The 23,321-nt window shown below is 54.5% G+C and overlaps 2 protein-coding genes across 2 annotated transcripts in view; one reads left to right on the top strand and one right to left on the bottom strand.

Moving 5' to 3' along the window:
• Positions 1-10,928, bottom strand: part of TRAPPC1 (trafficking protein particle complex subunit 1) — a 72,164-nt gene extending 61,236 nt beyond the window's left edge. Inside the window, exon 1 of the mRNA XM_073654528.1 lies at positions 10,782-10,928. The gene's annotated coding sequence lies outside the window, so the exon portion shown is untranslated. The remainder of the gene's footprint in view (positions 1-10,781) is intronic.
• Positions 10,929-11,095: 167 nt separating this feature from the next.
• Positions 11,096-23,321, top strand: part of CNTROB (centrobin, centriole duplication and spindle assembly protein) — a 44,067-nt gene continuing 31,841 nt past the window's right edge. Inside the window, exons 1-10 of the mRNA XM_073654526.1 lie at positions 11,096-11,172; positions 12,512-12,875; positions 13,330-13,417; positions 13,497-13,554; positions 13,857-14,001; positions 16,887-17,003; positions 18,112-18,228; positions 20,068-20,166; positions 20,255-20,461; positions 21,360-21,506. Coding sequence (XP_073510627.1) covers positions 12,540-12,875; positions 13,330-13,417; positions 13,497-13,554; positions 13,857-14,001; positions 16,887-17,003; positions 18,112-18,228; positions 20,068-20,166; positions 20,255-20,461; positions 21,360-21,506 — 1,314 coding nt within the window. The 5' untranslated portion in view covers positions 11,096-11,172; positions 12,512-12,539. The remainder of the gene's footprint in view (positions 11,173-12,511; positions 12,876-13,329; positions 13,418-13,496; positions 13,555-13,856; positions 14,002-16,886; positions 17,004-18,111; positions 18,229-20,067; positions 20,167-20,254; positions 20,462-21,359; positions 21,507-23,321) is intronic.

Below are 23,321 nucleotides of genomic sequence, written 5' to 3'. Positions count from 1 at the left end.
CTGATGATGGAGGAGACGGGCGGTCACCAGATACTGATGATGAAGGCAACGGGTTGTCACCAGATACTGATAATGGAGGAGATGGGAGATTACCAGATACTGATGATGGAGGAGACGGGAGGTCACCAGATACTGATGATGGAGGTGATGGACGGTCACCAGATACTGATGATGGAGGTGACGGGCGGTCACCAGATACTGATGATGGAGGAGACGTGCGGTCACCAGATACTGATGATGGAGGTGACGGGCGGTCACCAGATACTGATGATGGAGGCGACGGGCGGTCACCAGATACTGATGATGGAGGTGACGGGCAGTCACCAGATACTGATGATGGAGGTGACGGGCGGTCACCAGATACTGATGATGGAGGTGACGGGCGGTCACCAGATACTGATGATGGAGGAGACGTGCGGTCACCAGATACTGATGATGGAGGTGACGGGCAGTCACCAGATACTGATGATGGAGGTGACGGGCAGTCACCAGATACTGATGATGGAGGCGACGGGCGGTCACCAGATACTGATGATGGAGGCGACGGGCGGTCACCAGATACTGATGATGGAGGCGACGGGCAGTCACCAGATACTGATGATGGAGGAGACGGGCGGTCACCAGATACTGATGATGGAGGAGACGGGCGGCACCAGATACTGATGATGAAGGCAACGGGTTGTCACCAGATACTGATAATGGAGGAGATGGGAGATTACCAGATACTGATGATGGAGGCGACAGGCGGTCACCAGATACTGATGATGGAGGAGACGTGCGGTCACCAGATACTGATGATGGAGGTGACGGGCAGTCACCAGATACTGATGATGGAGGTGACGGGCAGTCACCAGATACTGATGATGGAGGCGACGGGCAATCACCAGATACTGATGATGGAGGCGACGGGCAGTCACCAGATACTGATGATGGAGGAGACGGGAGGTCACCAGATACTGATGATGGAGGCGACGGGCGGTCACCAGATACTGATGATGGAGGAGACGGGCGGTCACCAGATACTGATGATGAAGGCAACGGGTTGTCACCAGATACTGATGATGGAGGTGACGGGCGGTCACCAGATACTGATGATGGAGGCGACGGGCGGTCACCAGATACTGATGATGGAGGTGACGGGCGGTCACCAGATACTGATGATGGAGGAGACGTGCGGTCACCAGATACTGATGATGGAGGTGACGGGCAGTCACCAGATACTGATGATGGAGGTGACGGGCAGTCACCAGATACTGATGATGGAGGCGACGGTTAACCACCAGATACTGATGATGGAGGCGACGGGCGGTCACCAGATACTGATGATGGAGGCGACGGGCAGTCACCAGATACTGATGATGGAGGAGACGGGCGGTCACCAGATACTGATGATGGAGGAGACGGGCGGTCACCAGATACTGATGATGAAGGCAACGGGTTGTCACCAGATACTGATAATGGAGGAGATGGGAGATTACCAGATACTGATGATGGAGGAGACGGGAGGTCACCAGATACTGATGATGGAGGCGACAGGCGGTCACCAGATACTGATGATGGAGGTGACGGGCGGTCACCAGATACTGATGATGGAGGTGACGGGCGGTCACCAGATACTGATGATGGAGGAGACGGGAGGTCACCAGATACTGATGATGGAGGCGACAGGCGGTCACCAGATACTGATGATGGAGGTGACGGACGGTCACCAGATACTGATGATGGAGGCGACAGGCGGTCACCAGATACTGATGATGGAGGTGACGGGCGGTCACCAGATACTGATGATGAAGGCAACGGGTTGTCACCAGATACTGATAATGGAGGAGATGGGAGATTACCAGATACTGATGATGGAGGAGACGGGAGGTCACCAGATACTGATGATGGAGGTGATGGACGGTCACCAGATACTGATGATGGAGGTGACGGGCGGTCACCAGATACTGATGATGGAGGAGACGTGCGGTCACCAGATACTGATGATGGAGGTGACGGGCGGTCACCAGATACTGATGATGGAGGCGACGGGCGGTCACCAGATACTGATGATGGAGGTGACGGGCAGTCACCAGATACTGATGATGGAGGTGACGGGCGGTCACCAGATACTGATGATGGAGGTGACGGGCGGTCACCAGATACTGATGATGGAGGAGACGTGCGGTCACCAGATACTGATGATGGAGGTGACGGGCGGTCACCAGATACTGATGATGGAGGCGACGGGCGGTCACCAGATACTGATGATGGAGGTGACGGGCAGTCACCAGATACTGATGATGGAGGTGACGGGCGGTCACCAGATACTGATGATGGAGGTGACGGGCGGTCACCAGATACTGATGATGGAGGAGACGTGCGGTCACCAGATACTGATGATGGAGGTGACGGGCAGTCACCAGATACTGATGATGGAGGTGACGGGCAGTCACCAGATACTGATGATGGAGGCGACGGGCAACCACCAGATACTGATGATGGAGGCGACGGGCGGTCACCAGATACTGATGATGGAGGCGACGGGCAGTCACCAGATACTGATGATGGAGGAGACGGGCGGTCACCAGATACTGATGATGGAGGAGACGGGCGGCACCAGATACTGATGATGAAGGCAACGGGTTGTCACCAGATACTGATAATGGAGGAGATGGGAGATTACCAGATACTGATGATGGAGGCGACAGGCGGTCACCAGATACTGATGATGGAGGAGACGTGCGGTCACCAGATACTGATGATGGAGGTGACGGGCAGTCACCAGATACTGATGATGGAGGTGACGGGCAGTCACCAGATACTGATGATGGAGGCGACGGGCAATCACCAGATACTGATGATGGAGGCGACGGGCAGTCACCAGATACTGATGATGGAGGAGACGGGAGGTCACCAGATACTGATGATGGAGGCGACGGGCGGTCACCAGATACTGATGATGGAGGAGACGGGCGGTCACCAGATACTGATGATGAAGGCAACGGGTTGTCACCAGATACTGATGATGGAGGTGACGGGCGGTCACCAGATACTGATGATGGAGGCGACGGGCGGTCACCAGATACTGATGATGGAGGTGACGGGCAGTCACCAGATACTGATGATGGAGGTGACGGGCGGTCACCAGATACTGATGATGGAGGTGACGGGCGGTCACCAGATACTGATGATGGAGGAGACGTGCGGTCACCAGATACTGATGATGGAGGAGACGTGCAGTCACCAGATACTGATGATGGAGGCGACGGGCGGTCACCAGATACTGATGATGGAGGCAACGGGAGGTCACCAGATACTGATGATGGAGGCGACAGGCGGTCACCAGATACTGATGATGGAGGTGACGGGCGGTCACCAGATACTGATGATGGAGGTGACGGGCGGTCACCAGATACTGATGATGGAGGAGACGGGAGGTCACCAGATACTGATGATGGAGGCGACAGGCGGTCACCAGATACTGATGATGGAGGTGACGGACGGTCACCAGATACTGATGATGGAGGCGACAGGCGGTCACCAGATACTGATGATGGAGGTGACGGGCGGTCACCAGATACTGATGATGGAGGAGACGGGCGGTCACCAGATACTGATGAAGGCAACGGGTTGTCACCAGATACTGATAATGGAGGAGATGGGAGATTACCAGATACTGATGATGGAGGAGACGGGAGGTCACCAGATACTGATGATGGAGGCGACGGACGGTCACCAGATACTGATGATGGAGGTGACGTGCAGTCACCAGATACTGATGATGGAGGCGACGGGTGGTCACCAGATACTGATGATGGAGGCGACGGGAGGTCACCAGATACTGATGAAGGCGACGTGAAGTCACCAGATACTGATGATGGAGGAGACTTGCAGTCACCAGATACTGATGATGGAGGCGACGTGCAGTCACCAGATACTGATGATGGAGGCGACGTGCAGTCACCAGATACTGATGATGGAGGCGACGGGAGGTCACCAGATACTGATGATGGAGGCGACGGGAGGTCACCAGATACTGATGATGGAGGTGACGGGCGGTCACCAGATACTGATGATGGAGGCGACGGGAGGTCACCAGATACTGATGATGGAGGCGACGGGAGGTCACCAGATACTGATGATGAAGGCGACGGGAAGTCACCAGATACTGATGATGGAGGCGACGTGCAGTCACCAGATACTGATGATGGAGGCGAAGGGCGGTCACCAGATACTGATGATGAAGGCGACGGGAAGTCACCAGATACTGATGATGGAGGCGACGTGCAGTCACCAGATACTGATGATGCAGGCGACGGGTGGTCACCAGATACTGATGATGGAGGCGACGGGAGGTCACCAGATACTGATGAAGGCGACGTGAAGTCACCAGATACTGATGATGGAGGAGACGTTCAGTCACCAGATACAGATGATGGAGGCGACGTGCAGTCACCAGATACTGATGATGGAGGCGACGTGCAGTCACCAGATACTGATGATGGAGGCGACGGGAGGTCACCAGATACTGATGATGGAGGCGACGGGAGGTCACCAGATACTGATGATGGAGGTGACGGGCGGTCACCAGATACTGATGATGGAGGCGACGAGAGGTCACCAGATACTGATGATGGAGGCGACGGGAGGTCACCAGATACTGATGATGAAGGCGACGGGAAGTCACCAGATACTGATGATGGAGGCGACGTGCAGTCACCAGATACTGATGATGGAGGCGACGGGTGGTCACCAGATACTGATGATGGAGGCGACGGGAGGTCACCAGATACTGATGATGGAGGCGACGGGTGGTCACCAGATACTGATGATGGAGGCGACGGGAGGTCACCAGATACTGATGATGGAGGCGACGTGCAGTCACCAGATACTGATGATGGAGGTGACGGGTGGTCACCAGATACTGATGATGGAGGCGACGGGAGGTCACCAGATACTGATGATGGAGGCGACGGGAGATCACCAGATACTGATGATGGAGGAGACGGGAGGTCACCAGATACTGATGATGGAGGTTACGGGCGGTCACCAGATACTGATGATGGAGGTGACGGGCGGTCACCAGATACTGATGATGGAGGTGAGAGGCGGTCACAAGATACTGATGATGGAGGTGACGGGCGGTCACCAGATACTGATGATGGAGGTGACGGGCGGTCACCAGATACTGATGATGGAGGCGACGGGCGGTCACCAGATACTGATGATGGAGGCGACGGGAGGTCACCAGATACTGATGATGAAGGCGACGTGAAGTCACCAGATACTGATGATGGAGGAGACGTGCAGTTACGAGATACGGATGACGGAGGAGACGGGCAGTCACCAGATACTGATGATGGAGGCGACGGGCGGTCACCAGATACTGATGATGGAGGCGACAGGAGGTCACCAGATACAGATGATGGAGGCGACGGGCGGTCACCAGATACTGATGATGGAAGCGACGGGAGGTCACCAGATACTGATGATGAAGGCGACGTGAAGTCACCAGATACTGATGATGGAGGAGACGTGCAGTCACCAGATACTGAGGATGGAGGAGACGGGCAGTCACCAGATACTGATGATGGAGGCGACGGGCGGTCACCAGATACTGATGATGGAGGCGACGGGAGGTCACCAGATACTGATAATGAAGGCGACGGGAAGTCACCAGATACTGATGATGGAGGCGACGGGAGATCACCAGATACTGATGATGGAGGTGACGGGCAATCACCAGATACTGATGATGGAGGCGACGGGAGGTCACCAGATACTGATTATGGAGGCGACTGGCGGTCACCAGATACTGATGATGGAGGAGACGGGCGGTCACCAGATACTGATGATGAAGGCAACGGGTTGTCACCAGATACTGATAATGGAGGAGATGGGAGATTACCAGATACTGATGATGGAGGAGACGGGAGGTCACCAGATACTGATGATGGAGGTGACGGACGGTCACCAGATACTGATGATGGAGGCGACAGGCGGTCACCAGATACTGATGATGGAGGTGACGGGCGGTCACCAGATACTGATGATGGAGGAGACGTGCGGTCACCAGATACTGATGATGGAGGTGACGGGCGGTCACCAGATACTGATGATGGAGGCGACGGGCGGTCACCAGATACTGATGATGGAGGTGACGGGCAGTCACCAGATACTGATGATGGAGGTGACGGGCGGTCACCAGATACTGATGATGGAGGTGACGGGCGGTCACCAGATACTGATGATGGAGGAGACGTGCGGTCACCAGATACTGATGATGGAGGTGACGGGCAGTCACCAGATACTGATGATGGAGGTGACGGGCAGTCACCAGATACTGATGATGGAGGCGACGGGCAACCACCAGATACTGATGATGGAGGCGACGGGCAGTCACCAGATACTGATGATGGAGGAGACGGGAGGTCACCAGATACTGATGATGGAGGCGACGGGCGGTCACCAGATACTGATGATGGAGGAGACGGGCGGTCACCAGATACTGATGATGAAGGCAACGGGTTGTCACCAGATACTGATAATGGAGGAGATGGGAGATTACCAGATACTGATGATGGAGGAGACGGGAGGTCACCAGATACTGATGATGGAGGTGATGGACGGTCACCAGATACTGATGATGGAGGTGACGGGCGGTCACCAGATACTGATGATGGAGGAGACGTGCGGTCACCAGATACTGATGATGGAGGTGACGGGCGGTCACCAGATACTGATGATGGAGGCGACGGGCGGTCACCAGATACTGATGATGGAGGTGACGGGCAGTCACCAGATACTGATGATGGAGGTGACGGGCGGTCACCAGATACTGATGATGGAGGTGACGGGCGGTCACCAGATACTGATGATGGAGGAGACGTGCGGTCACCAGATACTGATGATGGAGGTGACGGGCAGTCACCAGATACTGATGATGGAGGTGACGGGCAGTCACCAGATACTGATGATGGAGGCGACGGGCAACCACCAGATACTGATGATGGAGGCGACGGGCGGTCACCAGATACTGATGATGGAGGCGACGGGCAGTCACCAGATACTGATGATGGAGGAGACGGGCGGTCACCAGATACTGATGATGGAGGAGACGGGCGGCACCAGATACTGATGATGAAGGCAACGGGTTGTCACCAGATACTGATAATGGAGGAGATGGGAGATTACCAGATACTGATGATGGAGGCGACAGGCGGTCACCAGATACTGATGATGGAGGAGACGTGCGGTCACCAGATACTGATGATGGAGGTGACGGGCAGTCACCAGATACTGATGATGGAGGTGACGGGCAGTCACCAGATACTGATGATGGAGGCGACGGGCAATCACCAGATACTGATGATGGAGGCGACGGGCAGTCACCAGATACTGATGATGGAGGAGACGGGAGGTCACCAGATACTGATGATGGAGGCGACGGGCGGTCACCAGATACTGATGATGGAGGAGACGGGCGGTCACCAGATACTGATGATGAAGGCAACGGGTTGTCACCAGATACTGATGATGGAGGTGACGGGCGGTCACCAGATACTGATGATGGAGGCGACGGGCGGTCACCAGATACTGATGATGGAGGTGACGGGCAGTCACCAGATACTGATGATGGAGGTGACGGGCGGTCACCAGATACTGATGATGGAGGTGACGGGCGGTCACCAGATACTGATGATGGAGGAGACGTGCGGTCACCAGATACTGATGATGGAGGTGACGGGCAGTCACCAGATACTGATGATGGAGGTGACGGGCAGTCACCAGATACTGATGATGGAGGCGACGGTTAACCACCAGATACTGATGATGGAGGCGACGGGCGGTCACCAGATACTGATGATGGAGGCGACGGGCAGTCACCAGATACTGATGATGGAGGAGACGGGCGGTCACCAGATACTGATGATGGAGGAGACGGGCGGTCACCAGATACTGATGATGAAGGCAACGGGTTGTCACCAGATACTGATAATGGAGGAGATGGGAGATTACCAGATACTGATGATGGAGGAGACGGGAGGTCACCAGATACTGATGATGGAGGCGACAGGCGGTCACCAGATACTGATGATGGAGGTGACGGGCGGTCACCAGATACTGATGATGGAGGTGACGGGCGGTCACCAGATACTGATGATGGAGGAGACGGGAGGTCACCAGATACTGATGATGGAGGCGACAGGCGGTCACCAGATACTGATGATGGAGGTGACGGACGGTCACCAGATACTGATGATGGAGGCGACAGGCGGTCACCAGATACTGATGATGGAGGTGACGGGCGGTCACCAGATACTGATGATGAAGGCAACGGGTTGTCACCAGATACTGATAATGGAGGAGATGGGAGATTACCAGATACTGATGATGGAGGAGACGGGAGGTCACCAGATACTGATGATGGAGGTGATGGACGGTCACCAGATACTGATGATGGAGGTGACGGGCGGTCACCAGATACTGATGATGGAGGAGACGTGCGGTCACCAGATACTGATGATGGAGGTGACGGGCGGTCACCAGATACTGATGATGGAGGCGACGGGCGGTCACCAGATACTGATGATGGAGGTGACGGGCAGTCACCAGATACTGATGATGGAGGTGACGGGCGGTCACCAGATACTGATGATGGAGGTGACGGGCGGTCACCAGATACTGATGATGGAGGAGACGTGCGGTCACCAGATACTGATGATGGAGGTGACGGGCGGTCACCAGATACTGATGATGGAGGCGACGGGCGGTCACCAGATACTGATGATGGAGGTGACGGGCAGTCACCAGATACTGATGATGGAGGTGACGGGCGGTCACCAGATACTGATGATGGAGGTGACGGGCGGTCACCAGATACTGATGATGGAGGAGACGTGCGGTCACCAGATACTGATGATGGAGGTGACGGGCAGTCACCAGATACTGATGATGGAGGTGACGGGCAGTCACCAGATACTGATGATGGAGGCGACGGGCAACCACCAGATACTGATGATGGAGGCGACGGGCGGTCACCAGATACTGATGATGGAGGCGACGGGCAGTCACCAGATACTGATGATGGAGGAGACGGGCGGTCACCAGATACTGATGATGGAGGAGACGGGCGGCACCAGATACTGATGATGAAGGCAACGGGTTGTCACCAGATACTGATAATGGAGGAGATGGGAGATTACCAGATACTGATGATGGAGGCGACAGGCGGTCACCAGATACTGATGATGGAGGAGACGTGCGGTCACCAGATACTGATGATGGAGGTGACGGGCAGTCACCAGATACTGATGATGGAGGTGACGGGCAGTCACCAGATACTGATGATGGAGGCGACGGGCAATCACCAGATACTGATGATGGAGGCGACGGGCAGTCACCAGATACTGATGATGGAGGAGACGGGAGGTCACCAGATACTGATGATGGAGGCGACGGGCGGTCACCAGATACTGATGATGGAGGAGACGGGCGGTCACCAGATACTGATGATGAAGGCAACGGGTTGTCACCAGATACTGATGATGGAGGTGACGGGCGGTCACCAGATACTGATGATGGAGGCGACGGGCGGTCACCAGATACTGATGATGGAGGTGACGGGCAGTCACCAGATACTGATGATGGAGGTGACGGGCGGTCACCAGATACTGATGATGGAGGTGACGGGCGGTCACCAGATACTGATGATGGAGGAGACGTGCGGTCACCAGATACTGATGATGGAGGAGACGTGCAGTCACCAGATACTGATGATGGAGGCGACGGGCGGTCACCAGATACTGATGATGGAGGCAACGGGAGGTCACCAGATACTGATGATGGAGGCGACAGGCGGTCACCAGATACTGATGATGGAGGTGACGGGCGGTCACCAGATACTGATGATGGAGGTGACGGGCGGTCACCAGATACTGATGATGGAGGAGACGGGAGGTCACCAGATACTGATGATGGAGGCGACAGGCGGTCACCAGATACTGATGATGGAGGTGACGGACGGTCACCAGATACTGATGATGGAGGCGACAGGCGGTCACCAGATACTGATGATGGAGGTGACGGGCGGTCACCAGATACTGATGATGGAGGAGACGTGCGGTCACCAGATACGGATGATGGAGGTGACGGGCGGTCACCAGATACTGATGATGGAGGCGACGGGCGGTCACCAGATACTGATGATGGAGGTGACGGGCAGTCACCAGATACTGATGATGGAGGTGACGGGCGGTCACCAGATACTGATGATGGAGGTGATGGGAGATCACCAGATACTGATGATGGAGGTGACGGGCGGTCACCAGATACTGATGATGGAGGAGACGTGCGGTCACCAGATACTGATGATGGAGGTGACGGGCAGTCACCAGATACTGATGATGGAGGTGACGGGCAGTCACCAGATACTGATGATGGAGGAGATGGGCGGTCACCAGATACTGATGATGGAGGAGATGGGCGGTCAACAGATACTGATGATGGAGGAGATGGGAGGTCACCAGATACTGATGATGGAGGAGACGGGCGGTCACCAGATACTGATGATGGAGGCGACGGGCAGTCACCAGATACTGATGATGGAGGTGACAGGCGTTACTATGGCTTCGTCAAGAGAAACGGCGCGTCGCTGGGAACAGTTCATGCAATAATAACTCAACGTAGGAGGAATATAGGGGGAAACACAGCCGACATGAGAAAGTACTACAAGTAGCAGCCTGTCAGGGGGTCACATGACAGCCCCGACTACCAGCTCCGGGAGCACAGACACCTACCTTCTGCACACAAGATAGACGCCTCACTTCCGCCCTCTGAGTGACGCTGTGCGCATGCGCTAACAGGCTCCGCCTACTCACGTTACGTCATCACAGCGGCTATCGCTGCGCCCGATGCGATTTTTCCCTCAGTGTTTGGCCGCACAGTTGCACGTGAGGTGGAAGAGAGGCCGAGTCCCGGGGCCTGCGCCGAGGGCTATGTGCGGTCCTGGCCTCGGTGAGGGTTTGTACGGGGAGTACAAAGATGGCGGCTGAGCGGCCGTTGCCATGGTGAATCCGTTAGCTGGTGCGGCGCAGGAGAGTGACGTCACACGGCGGCTCTGGAAGCGGGGTTCAAAGACAGAAGACGTTTGGAGAGTGAGGAAGTGGCCGAATCGGGATTGTGCTGTGAGTGAGTGCGTCTTCTGTGCGTTATTACTTTATGTGCAATATTCTAGGTATTTCCACCTCTCTGTTGTTATTTACTGGACCGTCCCTTGAAGAGCCGCTCATGCCAGTCTGTCGCGGAGTGTGAACTCGTCTTGTGACTTCTTTAGTAGCCATGACTTGTGTTTTGAGGTCCCCGAGAGGCTCGGGCGCAGCTCGTCCTCTCAGTGGGGCATTGGGGGTCTTCTGTTTTAACGGGGGTTGTCGAGGAGTGACCTATCTATACGAGATCTGCTCAACCAAGCGATGTCCGGGGGGGGCGCACAGAGGCCGCTGTCACACACGGTCACTGGGGTTGGGGGGGATTATATCAGGCCGCTGCAGATCTCAGCTGAGGGGTACCGGGTGTCGGACCCCCATTGATCTAATACTGATGACCTATTCTCCATGGCTGTTTTCCAGGATACCTAACAGTATGGAATGCCTTAAAGGGGTTGTCCATGACTTGGATATTTATCACTCAGCCTTATGTTAGGGTATTAAAGGAGATATGTGCCTAAGCACTAAGAGGCCAGTAGTCCGGGAGGAGAAGCCGCTGCTCTGGTGACAGGGAGCAGCTGAACCTCCGGCGTGGGGCGCAGCAGACTGGTAATTGCCTCTGTTAACAGCTACATGCCCGTTAGTGCTTAGGCACAATTTTCCACTTTTCCAAAGAATCGCAGTACACATCACCGCTGCAGACAGTCAATGAGCTTGGTGATGCGTGTCGTCTCCTTCCATAGAGACCTGAAGACCGGCGGGGGCAGTCCTGGTTCCAGGGCTCGGAGGCGACTGTTGTTTTACAAGTATTCATTCCTTCTGGCAACACTTTTTTTTTTTTTTTTTTTTAGGGGAAGCCCCCTTTAATTCCGGATCTGTGTGACACCGGACCCCCCACTGATCGACTGTGAGTACGGCTCCGTGCACCGTGTAGTGGCCGTTCTCGGTACTGCAGCTCTTATCGCATTCAATTCAATACGCTGTACCCTGCAGTACATGGGAACGGTCAATACACGCAGCACAGGGTCGTGCGCTCCTGGGTTCGTCCACTTGTAGGAGATGAGGACAGCAGATCAGTGCGGGGGTGCCGGGTGTCAGACCCCCACCACTCTGATGACCTCTCCTAGGTACAGGTCATCCTTAGCTTAGTCCTAGACAACCCCTGTAAATCTCCATTTCTACGGTCTCTGTATACTTTGCTGCAGCCAATCCCTGACGCCATGTTCAATATCTGTTACCACATACTTGTGACCTGTAATGTTGTTGGGGTCAGATACTTAACCCTTCTGTTACAATATTAGTAATTCGTGTTCTCTCTCCTGCAGCTTCTCTCTCCCCCCGCTGTCTCTTTTCATGGCGCTCCCTCACGCCTTCTCTCTCCGGGACGCCTCCCTCCTCAGCGGCATTGAACCTCTTCCTCTGTCCTCGCCTCCTTCTCCGCGTCACTCCGTCACCGATCTTTCCTCCCCTCCTCTCCCCCCGTCTCCTTCTCTCAGACGCGCGGTCTCCTCCCAGGTCACCGCTCGGCTCTACGCCTCTCTGAGACGCAGCCAAGAAGTGGATGAAGAAGAGGAGGTCTCAGGAAGGACAGAGCCGGCTCAGAGTCCTGCCATGACCTCCGAGGTGGAGGAGCTAGCCGATGAGCTGTCTAGGAGGCTCCAGGAGGGTGTGGAGACTTTCGGGAGAAGGGTATGTTATGATGAATCCTCCTGCTGCCCAATATCATGCATGGTATCACCGTCTTCATACAGAAATGTTGGTGATGGGAAGAGTTTTCCAAATACCTCTGGCTGACATTATCCCTGTTTAAAGGGGTTACCCACCTCTGCATGGGACGGGTGATAAAGTACTGGTTGCTGGGGCTCCCCATGATCCAGAGGATGGGACCCTGAACTGCCCCTTTTGAATGGACTGATGGCCGCTCATGCACCGCAAACCACAGGGATTAGACAATGGATACCTGGGTGGTGCACATGCTCATCCATGGTGTCTCAAAGTCCATTCTCCCGAAGGATCATAGGTGTGTGAGAGGCCGGACCCCCAGAACGTTGGGATCTCCTGATGCTTGAAGCTTAGTTTTCACTGAATTTCTCCTGTATTTTTGTTTCCTCCATCGCTATAACCTCGGTGCGTTCCTCCACAGGAGCCCTCTCCGTACATCACGCAGATGGAGTCCCTGCGGTGCCACCTGAAGACGATGCTCAGCCTGGGCAGCACCGGGACGTCACACGGTGGGTGAGACCGGATGGATGGAAACCACGAGGGGGGATGGGCGGCTTCATCTCAGCCGTCATTGCTTTCTTCCTGCAGGTGAGGCCGCTGACAAGAGACTGGAGCAGCAGAGCGACACCACGAGCGCCTTGCTCAGGTAAGGGTCGTCCATGTATGCGCTGCGTGTAATCACGTTACCCCAGGCGCGGACACTGCCGGGCACCACTGCTGCACTGTCACAGCCGGGCACCACTGCTGCACTGTCACAGCCGGGCACCCCTGCTGCACTGTCACAGCCGGGCACCCCTGCTGCACTGTCACAGCCGGGCACCCCTGCTGCACTGTCACAGCCGGGCATATTGCTCCCCATACGGGCAGGGCGCCCTTTTCTGTACAGCTGACTGGTACTGACCTGCCACCATTATTACACTGCGGGTAACGCACCTCTCTGTCTCTCAGTGCCCATCCTGGTCAGGACCTCTCGCCTCCCCTGTCTCTCGCTGGCTTGGAGGGGCTTTTCCCTCGATATTCCACCCTGTACAACGCCCCGCTGCCCGACCTCCAGCTGAGAGACGCCCTGGAGAAAGAGACGGCGCGGCGCAAGGTAAAGCAGTCAATGGACCGGTCTGTGCGCCTCACTAATGTTCTATTTTTTTATCTCTTTCATTCTGTGCCTCTTTTTTTTTCATTAGTGGTCTCTCTTTTTTTTTTTTCTCTTATCTTTCTCTCTTTTTCTACAGTGGTCTCACTCCTTTCCTCTCTTTCTCTTCTTTCCTCCATCGCTCTGTTTTTCTTTAGTGTCTTTTTCCCCTTTCTTCATTCTTTACTTTTTGTCTGTTTTATTTTATTTTTTTTCTTTCCCATTAGCCGTCTCCCCTCAATCGCTCATTATCACGTACTGTGACTCCTCTGTGTCTCCCCCTGCCTCGCTCTCTGAGGTCCCCCGTCTCTCCCCCCTGCCTCGTTCTCTGAGGTCCCCCGTCTCTCCCCCCTGCCTCGCTCTCTGAGGTCCCCCGTCTCTCCCCCCTGCCTCGCTTTCTGAGGTCCCCCGTCTCTCCCCCCTGCCTCGCTCTCTGAGGTCCCCCGTCTCTCCCCCCTGCCTCGCTCTCTGAGGTCCCCCGTCTCTCCCCCCTGCCTCGCTCTCTGAGGTCCCCCGTCTCTCCCCCCTGCCTCGCTCTCTGAGGTCCCCCGTCTCTCCCCCCTGCCTCGCTCTCTGAGGTCCCCCGTCTCTCCCCCCTGCCTCGCTCTCTGAGGTCCCCCGTCTCTCCCCCCTGCCTCGCTCTCTGAGGTCCCCCGTCTCTCCCCCCTGCCTCGCTCTCTGAGGTCCCCCGTCTCTCCCCCCTGCCTCGCTCTCTGAGGTCCCCCGTCTCTCCCCCCTGCCTCGCTCTCTGAGGTCCCCCATCTCTCCCCCCTGCCTCGCTCTCTGAGGTCCCCCGTCTCTCCCCCCTGCCTCGCTCTCTGAGGTCCCCCGTCTCTCCCCCCTGCCTCGCTCTCTGAGGTCCCCCGTCTCTCCCCCCTGCCTCGCTCTCTGAGGTCCCCCGTCTCTCCCCCTGCCTCGCTCTCTGAGGTCCCCCGTCTCTCCCCCTGCCTCGCTCTCTGAGGTCCCCCGTCTCTCCCCCTGCCTCGCTCTCTGAGGTCCCCCGTCTCTCCCCCCTGCCTCGCTCTCTGAGGTCCCCCGTCTCTCCCCCCTGCCTCGCTCTCTGAGGTCCCCCGTCTCTCCCCCCTGCCTCGCTCTCTGAGGTCCCCCGTCTCTCCCCCCTGCCTCGCTCTCTGAGGTCCCCCGTCTCTTCCCCCTGCCTCGCTCTCTGAGGTCCCCCGTCTCTCCCCCTGCCTCGCTCTGAGGTCCCCCGTCTCCCCCCCTGCCTCGCTCTCTGAGGTCCCCCGTCTCTCCCCCTGCCTCGCTCTCTGAGGTCCCCCGTCTCTCCCCCTGCCTCGCTCTCTGAGGTCCCCCGTCTCTCCCCCTGCCTCGCTCTCTGAGGTCCCCCGTCTCTTCCCCCTGCCTCGCTCTCTGAGGTCCCCCGTCTCTTCCCCCTGCCTCGCTCTCTGAGGTCCCCCGTCTCTTCCCCCTGCCTCGCTCTCTGAGGTCCCCCGTCTCTCCCCCTGCCTCGCTCTCTGAGGTCCCCCGTCTCTTCCCCCTGCCTCGCTCTCTGAGGTCCCCCGTCTCTCCCCCTGCCTCGCTCTCTGAGGTCCCCCGTCTCTCCCCCTGCCTCGCTCTCTGAGGTCCCCCGTCTCTCCCCCTGCCTCGCTCTCTGAGGTCCCCCGTCTCTTCCCCCTGCCTTCCTCTCTGAGGTCCCCCGTCTCTCCCCCTGCCTTGCTCTCTGAGGTCCCCCGTCTCTCCCCCTGCCTCGCTCTCTGAGGTCCCCCGTCTCTCCCCCTGCCTCGCTCTCTGAGGTCCCCCGTCTCTTCCCCCTGCCTCGCTCTCTGAGGTCCCCCGTCTCTTCCCCCTGCCTCGCTCTCTGAGGTCCCCCGTCTCTCCCCCCTGCCTCGCTCTCTGAGGTCCCCCGTCTCTCCCCCTGCCTCGCTCTCTGAGGTCCCCCGTCTCTCCCCCTGCCTCGCTCTCTGAGGTCCCCCGTCTCTCCCCCTGCCTCGCTCTCTGAGGTCCCCCGTCTCTTCCCCCTGCCTTCCTCTCTGAGGTCCCCCGTCTCTTCCCCCTGCCTTCCTCTCTGAGGTCCCCCGTCTCTCCCCCTGCCTCGCTCTCTGAGGTCCCCCTTCTCTCCCCCTGCCTCGTTCTCTGAGGTCCCCCGTCTCTCCCCCCTGCCTCGCTCTCTGAGGTCCCCCGTCTCTCCTCCCTGCCTCGCTCTCTGAGGTCCCCCGTCTCTCCCCCCTGCCTCGCTCTCTGAGGTCCCCCGTCTCTCCCCCCTGCCTCGCTCTCTGAGGTCCCCCGTCTCTTCCCCCTGCCTTCCTCTCTGAGGTCCCCCGTCTCTTCCCCCTGCCTTCCTCTCTGAGGTCCCCCGTCTCTCCCCCTGCCTCGCTCTCTGAGGTCCCCCGTCTCTCCCCCTGCCTCGTTCTCTGAGGTCCCCCGTCTCTCCCCCCTGCCTCGCTCTCTGAGGTCCCCCGTCTCTCCTCCCTGCCTCGCTCTCTGAGGTCCCCCGTCTCTCCCCCCTGCCTCGCTCTCTGAGGTCCCCCGTCTCTCCCCCCTGCCTCGCTCTCTGAGGTCCCCCGTCTCTCCCCCCTGCCTCGCTCTCTGAGGTCCCCCGTCTCTCCCCCTGCCTCGCTCTCTGAGGTCCCCCGTCTCTCCCCCCTGCCTCGCTCTCTGAGGTCCCCCGTCTCTCCCCCCTGCCTCGCTCTCTGAGGTCCCCCGTCTCTCCCCCCTGCCTCGCTCTCTGAGGTCCCCCGATCTCTTCGGTGACTCCGTCATCTGTCATGACTGTGGATCAGCGGCTAAGCCTCTGTGTGATGTAATCCTGTTAGCGCGTCACGTGGTGCTGGCTCATCTGTCTCCTCGTTCCCCGGCGTCCCTTCCCCCAATGTCAGTGTCTCTCTCCGCAGCACCTGGAGCGTCACATCCAAAACTTGCAGAGTGAGATACTGGAGCTCCAGCAGGGGGCGTCTGTGATGCTGGCGGCCGACCGCAGGAAGGATTGTATGATCCAGCAACTGGACCAGGTGACTTCCGCCATACCACTGGCTCCCACAGTGGGGCGTCCTCCACCTACTAGACCTCAGTCATACCACTGGCTCCCACAGTGGGGCGTCCTCCATCTACTAGACCTCAGTCATACCACTGGCTCCCACAGTGGGGCGTCCTCCATCTACTAGACCTCAGTCATACCACTGGCTCCCACAGTGGGGCGTCCTCCACCTACTAGACCTCAGTCATACCACTGGCTCCCACAGTGGGGCGTCCTCCACCTACTAGACCTCAGTCATACCACTGGCTCCCACAGTGGGGCGTCCTCCACCTACTAGACTTCAGTCATACCACTGGCTCCCACAGTGGGGCGTCCTCCACCTACTAGACCTCAGTCATACCACTGGCTCCCACAGTGGGGCGTCCTCCACCTACTAGACCTCAGTCATACCACTGGCTCCCACAGTGGGGCGTCCTCCACCTACTAGACCTCAGTCATCCCACTGGCTCCCACAGTGGGGCGTCCTCCACCTACTAGACCTCAGTCATCCCACTGGCTCCCACAGTGGGGCGTCCTCCACCTACTAGACCTCAGTCATACCACTGGCTCCCACGGTGGGGCGTCCTTCACCCAGTAACACCTGCCGCTGTGCTCTGCTCCCACATGGCTGTGGCTGAGAGGTGAGGCAGGTATCCCACACTCTTCATCCCTGCCGGCTGTCTGGAGGTCACTACGTCCGCAGCATATCTCAGCTCCTGAAGTGAAACACGCCGGACAACCCCTTTAATATAATGGAGGAGCTTCCCTTCCTGTCTGTCCACTTCATATGTGTGCTGGCAGAACAGTGAAGGAGAATTTCTTAGATGATGGGGCTCTCCATATTGCCTTCTGCAGCATATTCTGATCAGCCATAACCTTTTAAAAGGGATAGTTCGGAGCGTCGGTCTTTATAGCCTATCCTTAGACTAGTTGGCCGGGTTCCGTTACTTGACAGCTCCCATCGGCGGCCGGATGTGCACAGTTTGTTAACCTTTTTGCTGTCCCGGGTTTATTTTTTGGGCATCGTTCTGTCCAGTCCGACGGGTGGGATGAAGGATCCATCACTCAGGCTTCTGAACCTGTACAAACCTTTGTGCCCTCAGACCCTGGCGCTGGTGGTCGGAGGTTGGAAGCAGCAGGAACAGCAGAGAGGAGAGAGCGTGCACCGTCTCAGGCAGGAGAAGAAGGAGGCCGAACGGGCCCGGACCAGGGACCAGGAGGTGAGAAGTGACAAGGCCACCAAAGTTACCCAAACATGTAAGCTTCAGTCACCCAGCAGGAAAACCAGGGTCAACACAAAACCTGTTTAACCCTTGAAACCAGGAACGTCTCTGCACACCTCATTATCAGCTGGTCTCATAGCATTTAATGTGGGAGTAGCTCGAGCTGCTGGTCACGTGACTTTCCCTTTAACTACTTGACTTAACCCCTTTTCAGCCTGTGACGTATTAGTACGCACAGGCTGTAATCTCCTGGTTCAGTGATGGCTCCGGCGGTGAGCCCGCACTGAACCGGGCACATGTCAGCTGATTATTACAGCTGGCATGTGCCCGCAACAGCCGCGGGTGGAATCGCGATCCACCCGCGGCTGTTAACATGTTTAAATGCCGCTGTCAACTCGCGCTTCCAGGAAGCGTGTCCTAAGCCCCGCCCATCGGTGACCCCCGTCACGTGATCGCGGGTCACCAATGGGTGGGCATGACAACCCAGGGTCTGCAGCAGACGCCTGTGGTTGTCACGAGCTGGTTGCTATGAGCGCCACCTAGTGGTCGGCGCTCATAGCACAGGACCATTTCTGCTACATACAGGTGATCTGCTGATCATCTGTATGTAGCAGAGTTACTGCTTCTAGTCTCCTATGGAGACTATAGAAGCAAGCAAAAAGTGGAAAAAAAAAAGTTTTTAAAAATATAAAAAAAAATATAAAAGTTTAAATCACCCCCCTTTCGCCCCATTCAAAATAAAATAATATAAAAAAAACCACATACACATATTTGGTATCGCCACGTTCAGAATCGCCCGATCTATCAATATAAAAGAAGAATTAATAAAATCAGTAAACGGCGTAACGAGAAAAAAATTCTAAACGGCAGAATTAGGTTTTTTGGTCGCCGCAAAATTGCAATAAAATGCAATAACGGGCGATCAAAACATCAGAACTACCCCAAAATGTTATCAATAAAAACGTCAGCCCGGTGCGCAAAAAATAATCCCTCACCCGGCCCAAGATCTCGAAAATTGGAGACGCTACGGGTCTTGGAAAATGGCGCTATATATTTTTTTTTTTTTTACCAAACTTTGGAATTTTTTTTTCACCACTTAAATAAAAAAGAATCTATACATGTTTGGTGTCTATGAACTCGTAATGACCGGGAGAATAAGACGGGCTGGTCAGTTTTAGCATTCAGTGAACGTGGTAAAAAAAATAAATAAAAAACAACTGTGGTATTGCACTTTTTTTGCAATTTCACCGCACTTGGAATTTTTTGCCCGTTTTCCCGTACACGATATGGTAAAACTAGTAATGGCGTTGAAAAGTACAACTCGTCCCGCAAAAAATAAGCCCTCACACGGCCATATTGACCAAAAAATAAAAACGCTATGGCTCTGGGAACAAGGGGAGCAAAAAACGAAAATGCAAAAAAATGCAAAATCCCAGGGTTGCGAAAGGGTTAAAGGGCCGTTTTTTTCCCCATTGTTTGGAAGCAAGTGCCTGGTTTGTCTGGGTCACTAAATTGTTGCTAAGACAAGTGAAGTTCAAGTCTGTGGCACTGAAGAAGATGGCCCAGTGCCGACCTAATTGGAGCTGCTGATTCCAAATTCTTCTGGTCCACACTCTAGTTTCCAGAGGAGAGTTGGGGACACAAGTACCCCCATTCTTGTGATCAGTGGGATCCCTCACTGAACTAATGGTCCACGCCTATACAGTAGATACAATTAGACTGGAATGCCCCTTAAAGGGATGGGTTAAAATAATTCTTCCCCTTATCTGAGAGTAGTGATGGAGGCGCCTTTTTCTGTCCAGTGCCCATCATTTCTCATGTCTCTTCACCCGACAGATCCTGGCACAAGTGGAGCGGCGTCTGGCCGAGGCCCTGGAGTCGTTGGGCCGGGAGCAGAGTGCCGCCAAGGAGCAGCAGACAGAACTGCAGAGACAGGTGAGAGCGTCGTGCTGCCATTGCGCGAGCGCGAAACCTGTGCTGGGCCTCCGCACCTAACTGATCTGATGACATCTTCACCCTACAGGTCGAGGAGCGGACAGCTCATGTCTCGCAGCTCCAGAAAGAGCGGGAAGTGGAGGAGGAAGCGAGAGAGCAGGAAAGGCGAGAGCTGGAGACGCTGCAGCAGCGAGCGCAGGAGCAGCAGAGATCCTGGGAGCAGCGGGAGCTGGAGCTGCAGGAGGAGTGCAGACGAGCGCATGACCGAGGAACGAGGGAGCTGGAGAAGGAGAAGGTAACCGCATCTCCGAAAAGCCACAAATCCACTCACCACCCGGTGTCCATCTCATAGAGGTGCAGCGCCCTGTCCTCAGCTGTGAGTTGCCCCACCACCACAACTGGATCGCAGGCTACCAATGGTTTACTGTGGACTAACAGACTGCCTCCATGGCTGCCGCATTGGTCCACATATAAAGCCCTTGGGCTTCCTAGGAGCGCGGCATGGTGACTACATACTACAATAGAAAAGTATTGCAGTAAACAGAGTAAGCCGTCAAATGATCCATCACAGGTTCAAGTGGCCTTCTGGCATCTAATAAATAAAAAAAATCAAATCTAAAAAACAGAAAACATAATGTTTTCACTATTAAACAAAATTTTGTATCCTCCACCCCACCTCCCTTTCATAAATCCGTAAAAGTCCAATCTATCAAAATGATAAAACTTATTAAATGCCGTTAAAGAGAAAAGAAGAAAAAAAATCTGAACTCCAGAAGTGACGTTTTTTTTAAGTTGCCAAATCCTGAAAAAAAACCAAAAAAACTTGGAATGAAAACTGATCAAAACATTGAATATACCCCCAAAATAATATCAATGGGAAAATGGAGCTCCGCGCGCAAAAGATGAGCGGTATCGATGGGAAATATGTAAAAGGAGTTCGACACGTTGGAACTTGTCACCGAGATCTCTGACGGAAGGAAGGAAGGAAGCAGCTCTCACTACTCGCCAGAATGAAGGGGTATGAGTGAAGACCCCATGTCTTCTCACCGGGGGAGCTTTCAGCCTCCTTGCCCCGCAGTTCTGTACATAGTGGCAGGGAGCTGTGTTATATCTGTGATTGTCGCCGCTGGGACCGAGGTAGGTTCCTCCTCGCCTTCTTTCCATCCATGATTCTCTCCTCTTTCGTCTTGCAGGCTTTCTCTCAACAGGAGATCCAAAAGTCTCAGCAGTTACAGCTGGCACTCACCACCCAACATGGAGACGTCCTTCGTTTGGAGCGAGAGCTGCAGACCTCTCACAGGGAGAGGGATACTCTGCAGATGGAGCTTAACTTAGAGAAGGTAACGACCTCTCCATAGATCATTCTTCCCATTGACTACATGACAAAAGCTTCAAGGGGTTATTCCCATTTTTCATAAGTGGGTATTATTAGATAGTGCTCATAAATACAAGCAATTTTGCAATTGACTGTGACTTCTAATTTTCAACCATTCTTGAGACATTAACACTTTTATTTTGTTTACCTCGTTGGCTTGGAGACCGACCACCACTGCTAGACAATAGAACATACACAGAGCTCTCTTCTATTGAGCTTGTAAGCACTGTTTGGAAGCCAACCAGGATCGCCGGAGCATGTTGTTCCTTTAGAATCCCACTCAGTGCTTACAAGCTAGACGGCAGGGTTGGTCGGTCTCCTAGGCAACGCGCTGTAAACAAATAAAGTGTTTAATATCTCAAAAATGGCTGAAAATTTTAATAAACAGTAAATTGCAAATTTATTTGCGTATACAGGAACTATCCGAAAATATCCAAATGTGAAAATGGAGGGGGGGGGGGCACTTTAACCCCTTCCCGACATGCGCCGTGTATATACGGCGCCGCTGAAGCTGCGTTCCCTCAAAGATACGGCGCCGCGATCGCGCAGGCTCATACTGAGCGCCGCCGCGATCGAGGGCGGGTATCAGTTCTATGAAAGAGCTGACACCCCGCTGTTAATAGTGACATCGCAGGGCATCGCACAGGGAGTGAGCGCTCTGTCTCCTTCCATCAGCACAATGCGATTCGATCGTGTCGTGCTGATGGTCTACATGGTGACCCCCCCCCCCCCCCCGGTCCCAAGATGGCGGCGGGGTCCTTCAGGAAGGTGGCCACTCAGGTCCTGCTTTGAGATCACAGTAGGAAAGTTGATGTCCCACAGTGGGACAATGTAATAAAATGTAATAAAGAAAGTGTGTGTAATATATATATATATATATATATATATATATATATATATATATATATATATATATATATATATATATATATATATATATATATATATATATATATATATATATATATATATATATATATATAATATAATATACATACATATTTGGTATCGCCGCGTCCGGAACAACCGGACTATAAAACTGTCCCACTAATTAACCCCTTCAGTGAACACGATCAAAAAAATAATGACAAACAAGGCCAAAAAAACGATGCTTTATAAATGTAATACTGCTGTAAACGTACCGACTCGAAGAATAAAGCTGCTTTATCAATTTTACCACACGCGGAACAGAATAAAAAAATCCCCAAAAAACAATTCCTGAATTGCTGGTTTTTGTTCATACTGCCTCCCACAAAACGGAATAGAAAGCGATCATAAGATGTCATTTGCCCGAAAATGGTACCAATAAAAACGTCAACTCGTCCCGCAAAAAAATAAGTCGTCACATGACTCTGTGTCGGCAGAAATATGGGAAAATTATAGCTCTCAAAATATGGCGATGCAAAAACTTGTTTTTACAATAAAAACCGTCTTTTAGTGTGTGACATCTGTCAATCATAAAAACCCGATATAAACTCGGTATCGATGTAATCGCACCGACCCGAAGAATAAAGTCACCTAATCGCTTATACCGCACGAGGAACGGCGTAAAAAATAAATAAAATCAATTCTTCACCTTGCTTTATTCATTTTGCCTCCCATAGATCGTAGTAAGGCTCGGCTCACACTTATCCTGCACTCTGCGCTGAGCACTTACGCCGGGGTTTCCGGCAGAACACTCCCTGTAATGAGGCAGATGGGAGGCATCATGGATGCTGTCTGGCCTTTGATCTGGCGTAGTGATGAGCGAGCGTTCTCATTTAACTCTTTCACTGAGCAT

This window comes from Phyllobates terribilis, unplaced genomic scaffold, assembly GCF_046119375.1.
Source record: "Phyllobates terribilis strain yellow unplaced genomic scaffold, ASM4611937v1 Scaffold_11__3_contigs__length_659146591, whole genome shotgun sequence".
NCBI lineage: Eukaryota > Metazoa > Chordata > Amphibia > Anura > Dendrobatidae > Phyllobates > Phyllobates terribilis.
The sequence above is the reverse complement of the archived record's forward strand: the minus strand, read 5'-3'. Positions and strand labels throughout refer to the sequence as shown.